This window comes from Balaenoptera acutorostrata, chromosome 9 (assembly GCF_949987535.1).
Source record: "Balaenoptera acutorostrata chromosome 9, mBalAcu1.1, whole genome shotgun sequence".
Taxonomy (NCBI): Eukaryota; Metazoa; Chordata; class Mammalia; order Artiodactyla; family Balaenopteridae; genus Balaenoptera; species Balaenoptera acutorostrata.
This window is the reverse complement of record NC_080072.1, coordinates 52,283,523-52,293,427: the sequence shown is the minus strand read 5'-3', so window position 1 is coordinate 52,293,427 and position 9,905 is coordinate 52,283,523. Positions and strand designations below refer to the sequence as shown.

General features: G+C 44.5%; 1 protein-coding gene across 2 annotated transcripts; it reads right to left on the bottom strand.

The window, feature by feature from the left end:
* Positions 1-379: 379 nt before the first annotated feature.
* LOC103000152 (T-cell ecto-ADP-ribosyltransferase 1-like) lies at positions 380-8,012 on the bottom strand. 2 transcript variants are annotated; one of them, XM_007173676.1, is made up of 4 exons: positions 7,816-8,012; positions 5,394-5,492; positions 3,799-4,537; positions 380-1,083 (listed from the first exon to the last, which is right to left on the bottom strand). In XM_007173676.1, exons 2-4 carry the CDS (start codon positions 5,454-5,456, stop codon positions 1,007-1,009), a joined length of 879 nt encoding a protein of 292 aa, XP_007173738.1. In that variant the 5' UTR covers positions 5,457-5,492; positions 7,816-8,012; the 3' UTR covers positions 380-1,006. The 2 variants fall into 2 exon arrangements, with proteins under 2 accessions (XP_007173738.1, XP_007173737.1); XM_007173675.1 differs by having other exon boundaries at positions 5,394-5,474.
* Positions 8,013-9,905: the final 1,893 nt, after the last annotated feature.

Below are 9,905 nucleotides of genomic sequence, written 5' to 3'. Positions count from 1 at the left end.
TGGTTAAGAATCCACCTGCCAATGCAGGGGACACGGGTTCGAGCCCTGGTCCGGGATGATCCCACATGCCACAGAGCAACTAAGCCCGTGCACCACAACTACTGAGCTTGCGCACTAGAGCCCGTGAGCCACAACTACTGAGCCAGCGTGCTGCAACTACTGAAGCCCGTGCACCTAGAGCCTGTGCTCTGCAACAAGAGAAGCCACCGCAATGAGAAGCCCGCGCACCGCAACAAAGAGTAGCCCCTGCTCACCGCAGCTAGAGAAAGCCCGTGAGCAGCAGCGAAGACCCAACACAGCCAAAAATAAATAAAATAAAATAAATAAATTTTTTTAAAAACCGACATTCATCACAATGAAATTGCATTTTTAAGACTGCTGACAGTGCATAAAAACATTGCTTTTTAATCATAGCAAAGTGTCAAGAGACTAGAGACTTATCTCAGGTAGTAAATTTGAAGACGGAGTACACACTTTTGCAGTCAGATCCAGCAGATCCCTCAGATGTCTTGGGGACATGAGCACTAATATGCGCCACAAAAATAATCCTGTGTCCTACCCTTCCTAATACAGTCATCCCTCAGTATTTGCAGGGAAATTGTCCAGGACTCCCTGCAAATACTGAAATCCAAGGATGCTCAAGTCCCTTATATAAAATGGCATAGTATTTGCATTTAACCTATACACATCCTCCCGTATACATTAAATCATCTCCAGATTCCTCATAATACCTAATACAATGTAAATGCTATGTAAATAGTCATAAATACCATGTAAATTCTATGCAAATAATCGCTGGGTGCGTGGTAGACTCAAGCTTTGCTTTTTGGAATTTTCTGAAATTTTTTTCCCAGTATTTTCAAACCGTGGTTGGCTGAATCTGTGGATGTGAAGCTCCAACTGTACTGCTGATGCTGGCAAGCCAGTCAGCCCCCTGCCGCTTTGCCTCCCTCCCACACCCCTCTTCACAAACCCCACGCAGAACGAGGCATCATGCAGGGGAGGGTTACAGCTCAGTAGGGAGGCGCAGCAGGACGAGGAGGCCAGGCAGCAGCAGAAGGAATACAGGGCTTTCTCTCATTCCTGCAGATGGGAGGAAGAGAAGGAAAGGTTTCTGTATGGGGCTGCTCAAGGTGTGGGCCTCCCAAACTTTCTGAGCTTTACACCATGATCACAAAACCAAGAGGGTGGGCTCTAGGGGCTCCATATACTTGGCAAGCAAGGAGACACTCCTCTTGCCTTCCAGGGATTCCTGAAGTACTCAGGAACACCAGACAAAGAGTGGAATACAAGGACACATCCTTTTGGTTCTCTGAACTTAAGGTCACCCCAAGTGGACTGAGCTCTCAGGTCTGATGGGCCCTTCAGCCTCTCCCACAGCCTTGTGCTCTAAGATACAGGTACCTGGGTAAGAGAGGTTTTTCCTGCCTGCGGCCTGCAGCTCCATGGCCATTGTGGGACCCCCTCTATGTTCGTCTTCGTCCACTCAAGAAGATGTTTCCTGGTCTGGACTCCACGGAAGTTCATCTTTTGCACCAACATACATATTCCTTTCTCTACTAACCAGTGTTAACTGTAGTCTGACTCTTGGTGGGATTTGGCTTCCTCTCCTGGGGTTCTCAGCCTGCTTGAATGAACATTAACCCAAATCCAGCTTTCCTCTTCTGGATTGTTTACCTGGCTATCAAGTTTTCATTAGGCTTGATCCAAATTCAAAATTCCTCCACGTAAAAGCTTGGAGTCCCCCAGTAATCACTCTCTGTGGTCCCATTTCTACCCCCAAACATTTCTCTTGTTTCCAGGACCCTTTTAGAGCATAAAGACTAATTTGGTTGAAACTTGTTGGATACCTTGTCCCTTTGCAGCTCAGTTCCACTTCTGGCTGGATCCTGGCATCTCAACAAAACTTAACTTACTTCAGCAGCATGTACTGGGGCCCTGATTCAAACCAGGAATTAAGGACAAGCTCTGGATGCAAATGGAGCAGGGAGACAAAGTCTCTGGCATTAAAAAGATCACCAGACTGTAAAAAATGGTTATCATAGAGATGGTGAGTCGTGGCTGACATGCGTACAAGGTTCTCCATGGGAAAAAAGACGGTACTTGTTAAGCAGTATCTATGTGCCAGGCAATAAGCTATAAACTTCTCTCTTTTAATTCTCACAGAAACACTACTATTTATTATTTTGTCCTCATTTTGCAAATGAAGCAATTGAGACACAGATTGCTAAGGTAACTTGGCCAAAGTCACAGAGCCAGTGGTGGCTGAGCCTGAATTACCACTGAGGTTGTCTGACCTCAGACCTGTGGTATGGATCATAAATTTTGCCTGAAAGTACCAAGGAAGGCTCAACATTGGAAGTGATATTTGAGCGAGGTCTTAAAAGACAGTTACTAAATTGATACTGTCTTAGACTGGATGAAATATGACATGAAATCAAAAAGACTTCAGGCCAGAAGGAGCAATGGGTGTAAATGCACAGAAACCTGAGAGCCAGGACATCTTGGGAAAGGTTGGGTCAAGTGGAGGCTGCTCCTGGTGGCACTTCTCACCCATCTTGGGGCTGGAGAGATAACAGTCTTTCTCTATGCTCTCCATGGCTATTTCCAGCCATTCCTGGTATGTCTTCACAGAGGTTTGTGTCCTCTGGTCGTCCCATCTCTAACCTTCACCAAGCCAGGCATCATCCCAGTGTGTGTAGTCTCCTACATGGCCCTACTCATGCAAAACCTTTCAGATCTTTGATCTCCTTAGCTCCAACACTATTCACCTACTCTTCGTTCTAGCCAACTGCTTTGGTGAGAATGTCTTCTAACCTACTCAGGAACTGCAAACTATCCACACTGGAAATCTCAAGGTTCATTATCCTCATCCTCTTTGTTTTTTTTTTTTTTTTTAATCAATTTATTTATTTTATTTATTTATTTTTGGCTACGTCGGGTCTTTGTTGCTGCGTGCGGGCTTTCTCTAGTGGCGGTGAGTGGGGGCTACTCTTCGTTTCAGTGCGTGGGCTTCTCATTGTGGTGGCTTCTCTTGTTGCGGAGCACGGGCTCTAGGCGCGTGGGCTTCAGTAGTTCTGGCACACGGACTCAGTAGTTGTGGCATCCAGGCTTGGTAGTTGTGGCTTGCCAGCTTGGTAGTTGTGACTCGCGGGCTCTAGAGTGCAGTCTCAGTAGTTACGGTGCACAGGCTTAGTTGCTCCGCGGCATGTGGGATCTTCCCAGACTAGTGACCGAACCCGTGTCCCCTGCATTGGCAGGAGAATTCTTAACCACTGCCGCACCAGGGAAGCCCCTCATCCTCTTTTTTGACCACACTCCTCAGTCTGTCCAGCTCTCACTCTCTTTCTCCTGGAACACCTCCTAGAAACACCAATTCCCTGGCCTCCTTTGATCACCACCACAGCCACTGCCTCAGTTCAGGTACCTGCATATTTGCCTGGATTACTGCAGTGGCCACACCATTCTGCCTAGAACCAGCTTTCCCAACTCCCCTGACTCTTCATTGCCACACATTCTGGTACTTTCCATGAGTCGTGTTTCCTGGTGCCCAGCAGATCTTTTTGATCTTTTGGCACAGCAGGGAGATTGGGAGCTTAGCTAGACTAGGAATTACCATGGGTCTCTAGGTCTGAGCTTTGATTTCTATTCTGGAACGCTAGCTGTCTGCTCAGGGACCAAATGCTCCTCAGTTGACTGGAAGCCTCCCTGTTGTCTGCTCTGGGTAGCTTCTGGTAAAACAGCACTCCCTTCCTGATGGCCCCACCACTCCCATCTCAAGCACAGACCCTGACTCACCTGAAGAGACTTCATAGAAGTAGTCCACACTCCTATTACTTTTCAAGCTATTATAGAAGCAGTTGAAATTGCTCTTATCATTTTTGGGATTCTCAAGTGTAATTTCAAAGTATTTTTCCTTTTCGGTGACGTTGACTTTCTGATATACTTCATACCCTGGAATCATTACTTCCACTATATGTGGATAGTAAGAATATTCTTTAATAGGAACACCCAAGCAAGTGGTGATTTTAAACACATTCCACTGCCATTTTTTCAAAATAAAAGGACTTGTACCTCTTCTCTTAGACAAAGTTGAATCGATAAATCCCCCCAAACGAACATTTCCAGTCCCATTGTAATGAAACCTGGGGATAGAGCGTTTATATACAGTATAACAATCTCCTTGATTAAGAAGTTGAAGAGCTCTTGTCAAATAATAATGCAAGGCTTTGAACTGAAAATTGTCTGAATTGCTGCGAAATTCTCTTATGGCTCTATTAAATTTTACAATGTCCCCACTAGAAGAGGCTACTAGAGCTGTTCCATGAAAATCATTGAGTTTCTTTGAAACATTATTTGTGTTCTTTATGTAGTTCCATGTCTCTGATGCCCATTTCCATTCGACTGAAAATTCTTTATTTGCCTCCAGTTCTTCTTTTAACAGCTGGGGTGCCATTTCCTCCATTTCTTCAGTACAGCCGATATATTGATCATCAAATGCATCGTCAGCCATGTCTAGGTCAACCTGGTCAGACACCTATAAGGAAGGAGCAGTGTCCTTGAGAACAGAAGGGGAGCAGAATATGCCACCCCCAAATGTGCCACTTTGGCATGTGAATTATTCTGAGGTGAAGGCAATCAAGAACCGGCAGACTCAGGAAAAACTTTTACCTCTCCCTTAACTGCCTAAAAGAATTTAGATAGGGAGACTGTACCAGAGAAGGAACTATTACCAGAGATAACATTTTTTATCTGAAAGACTACTTCTACATTGCAGGGCAAATATTTGATTACTAAATATCTGCTCTTCTAATCTTCCTGTGAATTACTCTCCTCCCCTTTGAAGCCCCAGGTCCCTATCCCATTTCTTAGCTCAGGATGGTATATAAGCCCCAATTGTGTGATTTGCCTTTGAGTCTCATGTCTTTGTCAACTCCTGTACATACATAATTAAATGTGTTTTTCTCCTGTTAATCTGTCTTATGACAGTTTAATTCTTAGACCAGCCAGAGAACCTAGAAGGGGAGAGAGAAAAGTTTTCTGCCCCATGCCCTCATCATATTGACTGAGGAACTGGCATGTACTTGGCACACCATAGAACCATTTACGTACTCCTTGCTCAGCACGATGTACCTGTCACGTGACATGGTCACATATCTCATGAATGACACATGCATGTGTGCATGACGGCTGCATACTAATTATACTCTGAAATAATTAAGCTTTGTAGCTTTTATTTAGCTTCTTGATTTGTATCTTTAAAATTCTTGAGATTTGCAATTTCTAACAGGCCCAGTTTACAGAGCCCACCCTTAGAGGCCTCTTGCCTCCATATGCTGTGAGAGGAGAGTAGGAATCAGCAGAGGTGAGGATTCATGGGCAGGAAATGTTACCTGTACTTTTAGACACCAAGTTAGGATCAAAAAGTGAGCCACTGCACTGAGAACAGATGCCATCCTCAAGGTCAGTTGGGGCTGGAAAGGAACATAAGACTGTGAAAGTAAAGTGTGAAAATGTAGCTTCATTGTAAGTATGTCAGTGCATCCCTTCAGTGCTAACAAAGCCTAACTTCAAATCTATGATGTAATATTCCAGACTCCTATATCTCCCCTCCATCCTAGAAAACTAAACTTGATGTCCTAGAAACCACTGCCTGAATCTTACACACAGGGATTGGGTGAACCTGGCTTTGGAGCTGCCTGAGAGAGGGCCCCTGATGAAAAAAGTGACCCTCCCAAATAGACAGCTTTCTTCGTGCACACTACCAGTTAGAGAAAATGATAAGATCTCACAGGCCCTCAAAAGCCTCATCATGTTTTCTCCCCTTAGATGAATACTGTGACTCCTTTCAAAAGTACGGTATCAAATGTTTTTAAAAGTAGTTATTGAAATTTGCTAGCCCAGGCCTCAGATTAATTTAGGGCCCCCAATATTTCTCAGAGTTATGAGTTTCACCATGACCAGCTTGCCCCATTACTTATTATATCTACAGCAAAGGCATTATTTTTCACTCTCTTCTTCTGGTTATAAAAAAGACCATTGGGATTCCCTGGTGGCACAGTGGTTAAGAATCCTCCTGCCAATGCAAGGGACACGGGTTCGAGCCCTGGTCCGGCAAGATCCCATATGCTGGGGAGCAACTAAGCCTGTGCGCCACAACTACTGAGCCTGTGCTCTAGAGCCTGCGAGCCACAACTACTGAAGCCCATGTGCCTAGAGCCCGTGCTTCGCAACAAGAGAAGCCACCGCAACGAGAAGCCCGCGCACCGCAACGAAGAGTAGCCCCTGCTTGCCTCAACTAGAGAAAGCCTGCGTGCAGCAACGGAGACCCAATGCAGCCTAAACAAATAAACAAACAAATAAATAACTTTTTTTAAAAAAGACACATTTTTTTTAAAAATTTATTTATTTATTTTTGGCTGTGTTGGGTCTTCGTTTCTGTGCGAGGGCTTTCTCCAGTTGCGGCAAGCGGGGGCCACTCTCCATCGCGGTGCGCGGGCCTCTCACTATCGCGGCCTCTCTTGTTGGGAGCACAGGCTCCAGACACGCAGGCTCAGTAGTTGTGGCTCACGGGCCCACCCACTCCGCAGCATGTGGGATCCTCCCAGACCAGGGCTCGAACCCGTGTCCCCTGCATCGGCAGGCAGACTCTCAACCACTGCGCCACCAGGGAAGCCCAAAAAAGACACATTTAACAAGACTAGTCAAGCAGTTAAGATGAGTTAGTCATCAGTCCTTTCTTCATGCAGTGGAAGGGGAGCAGAATATGCCACCCCATAATGTGCCACTTAGGCATAATAATTATTTTGAATGAACGTTACTTAAGAAATAGCCGGTGAAGAAAAACACTCTGACCTCCTTTGTCCCCCTGAAAGCAATAAAAGGCACCCTTCCTAAACCAGGAAGAAGAGAGACATCCTTATCACCAGAGATAGGGAATTTATGGCCAAGAAGGCTGTATCAACAAACCTTATTACTCCTTTACTAATTAACTACCCCAAGCCCAAACTTCTTTGTCTTGTCAATTCTTCACAAATTTACTGTTTCTTTGTCTAAAATGTATAAAAGCATCCTGCTTTGGTTACTTCTTTGAGTCTCATATTTTTATGGGCTCCCTTACATACAAAATTTAATTTGTTTTTTCTCTTGTTAATCTGTCTTATCAATTTAATTATTAGGCAGCCCAAGAACCTAGAAGAGAAGAAGTGCAAAGTTTTCCTCCCCCACCCAGCTCTTAGTAAATGATAAGATCTAATTGTGAGTATGTTTTGTTTCTGTCCATAGTAATGTGACCTGGCCTTGGCAGAACTTGGAGCAACCCAGAGCTCAAGAAAGACAGGGGTAGCCGGGGATACTACTGTAGTTGTCCTACCTCCTCTCCACTGGGTAGGACTGCCACAGGGAACTCTGTTTCTGAGCTGGTTTTGATTCCAAAGGCTTTATTGTTTCAAGTAGGGATCCAAAACTGAGCCTTTCCATTTTCTCCCCATAGAAAAATACCATTACCCTTTCAAAGATGTGTTATTAGTCTTCCTGACAAACAGTTCTCAGCATTTGTTAATATATGGCTTTGATTTTATGTCAACACAACAGAAAATGTTTCAATGTTGTAATCTCTTGCTCAGACCCAAACCGCCTGTGATTAACTGCACCTAAATAAAATCCATTATTTCTTTTTTAAGGACACAAACCACATACCTAGCAAGGTGAGACAAAGATTTCAGGAGTGAGAGCCACCCAGCTTCTTCTTGGTGAGCCTATACCTTATTCCTTCCTGCATATCCCTCTTAGCAAATAATAAATTTTAACTCTCACCGTTTGTCTGTGATCTTATTTTCCACAACAATCGAGTATATTCTTGGCTGGATCTGGAAGAACACAGAGCCTGTGATTCGTGGAGGGAGTCTGCAATGTAAGGACCAAGCACACACACCAACTCTTTTGCTGCCTGAATTTCAGTTCCTCCCACCTTCTTTGGACTATTTCTTCACCCTCATTTTGGAGAGCTCTGCCATTTCTCATAGAGATTGTACACTGAGTCTCCCCACATTTTATCTTTCCTATATAACCTCATAAAAACATTGGGAGGAGTCTGCAACCAAAAGAAGAACAAATAATAGCATTTTGCTCACCATGCAATTCTACAGAGATTAATTTACCACAGTAACTGACAAACTGTGCTTCAGACAGAGGAGATTAAGGCAATGTTATAGGATGAAGCAATCTGTGCTTTGGAGGAAATGAAAGAAAATAACAGGATGCTCTGTACTTAGAACAAGCAGGCCCCTTAGATAATTAGATGTATCTCAGGAAGAATTTTAATGAACCCAGCTTCTTGCATCTTTCCATATACAGAAAAGCACTATAATTATTAACTTGAGATATCTGTTCCTTGTGACTAGCAGTAATCTTTTACCAAGATGTATACTTGACTGCATGTATTCCCCAGCCAAAAATCATATATAAGCTAGCCTCCCCCATCCCTTTGGAGTAGTTTCTCAGTGCTACTGAGAGGCTGTCTCCTGGGCTATAGTCCTCAGTAAGACCCTGAATAAAACTAAACTCACAACTCTTACATTGTGCATTTTTCTTTCAGGTGACAAGTCTTAACTCTGCTCAATGTATGTAAGGCAATTGTGGTCCCTGGTCTTTAAAATTTGTTTAAGATAATGGAATTGGTATAAAACATGAAACTGGTGATTCAAAATTAGAATTTGCCCTGTGGTTTCCTTCTCATTGTAAAATAAGAAATATATTTGTTCTTCCCTTCTCCTTCCCAACCTTCCCACCCCCAGAGTTCCTAAAACCCTTGGAATTTCCTGAGTGATAGGAGTGTCTTTGTTACTCATAACAAGCCTCTTTCAATCACAACTAAGTTTAAGCTAATGAGGTGACAAAGGATGAGGTCCCTCATGATGTGGCTGGTCACCAGAAAGACTAATTGATTATAGGGTTGGAACTTTCAGCCCTGTTCCTTGACCTCCAGAGAGGATAGGATAGGGGTGGGGGGTAGAGATTGGGTTTAAAATCTCTGAACAAAGACATTTGGAGAGCTTCCAGGTTGGTGACCGCATCTATGTCCTGGGAAGATGGTGCACCCCAACTCCACAGGACAGAAATTCCTAGACTTGGGACCCTCTGGACCTTATCACCCAATGTATCTCTTCATCTGGCTGTGTAACCGAGCAGGACCCTATGGGGCCTTCCCGGGACAGCCCTTTCCCCCATATCCTCTGCTTTAGCTCCTCTCTGAAGTATCCAGATAACAGTATTTGATGCACATTTCCTGAGTTGTTTTACAGATGTGAAAAAAACCCTCCAAATGGAAGATATTAACTACTTGATAACCATGAACACAAAAGCCCAGGCCTCCTGGAGCCTAAGGACTGATAATGTTAACCCCTGTGACACCACCCTGTTACCTCACCACCAGCCAATCAGAGAATTGTGCATGAGCTGATCACATACCCTGAGAACCCACTCCCTTGCCTAGCTTTTAAAAATGCTTTGCTGCTGGAACTTCCCTGGTGGCGCAGTGGTTAAGAATCCACCTGCCAATGCAGGGGATATGGGTTTGAGCCCTGGTCCGGGAAGATTCCACATGCCATGGAGCAACTAAGCCCGTGCACCACAACTACTGAGCCTGCACTCTAGAGCCTGTGAGCCGCATGTACTGAGCCCGCGAGCCACAACTACTGAAGCCTGCGCGCCTAGTGCCCGTGCTCCACAACAACAGAAGCCACTGCACTGAGAAGCCCGCACACTGCAATGAAGAGTAGCCCCCGCTTGCCGCAACTAGAGAAAGCCCGTGCGCAGCAAGGAAGACCCAAGGCAGCCAAAAATTAATTAATTAATTAATTTTAAAAAATGCTTTGCTGAAACCCTTCGGAGAGCTTGGGGCTTTT

What these genes read in the sequence shown, in the direction of transcription:
- LOC103000152 (XM_007173676.1), bottom strand. Translation starts at nt 5,456, where the DNA reads ATGGCATCTGTTCTCAGTGCAGTGGCTCACTTTTTGATCCTAACTTGG. An exon ending in CTTGGTGTCTAAAAGTACAG is followed by an intron (nt 4,538 to 5,393) that starts GTAACATTTCCT and finishes CCTTCCTTATAG; the next exon opens with GTGTCTGACCAGGTTGACCT. An exon ending in CTTCTATGAAGTCTCTTCAG is followed by an intron (nt 1,084 to 3,798) that starts GTGAGTCAGGGT and finishes TCCCATCTGCAG; the next exon opens with GAATGAGAGAAAGCCCTGTA.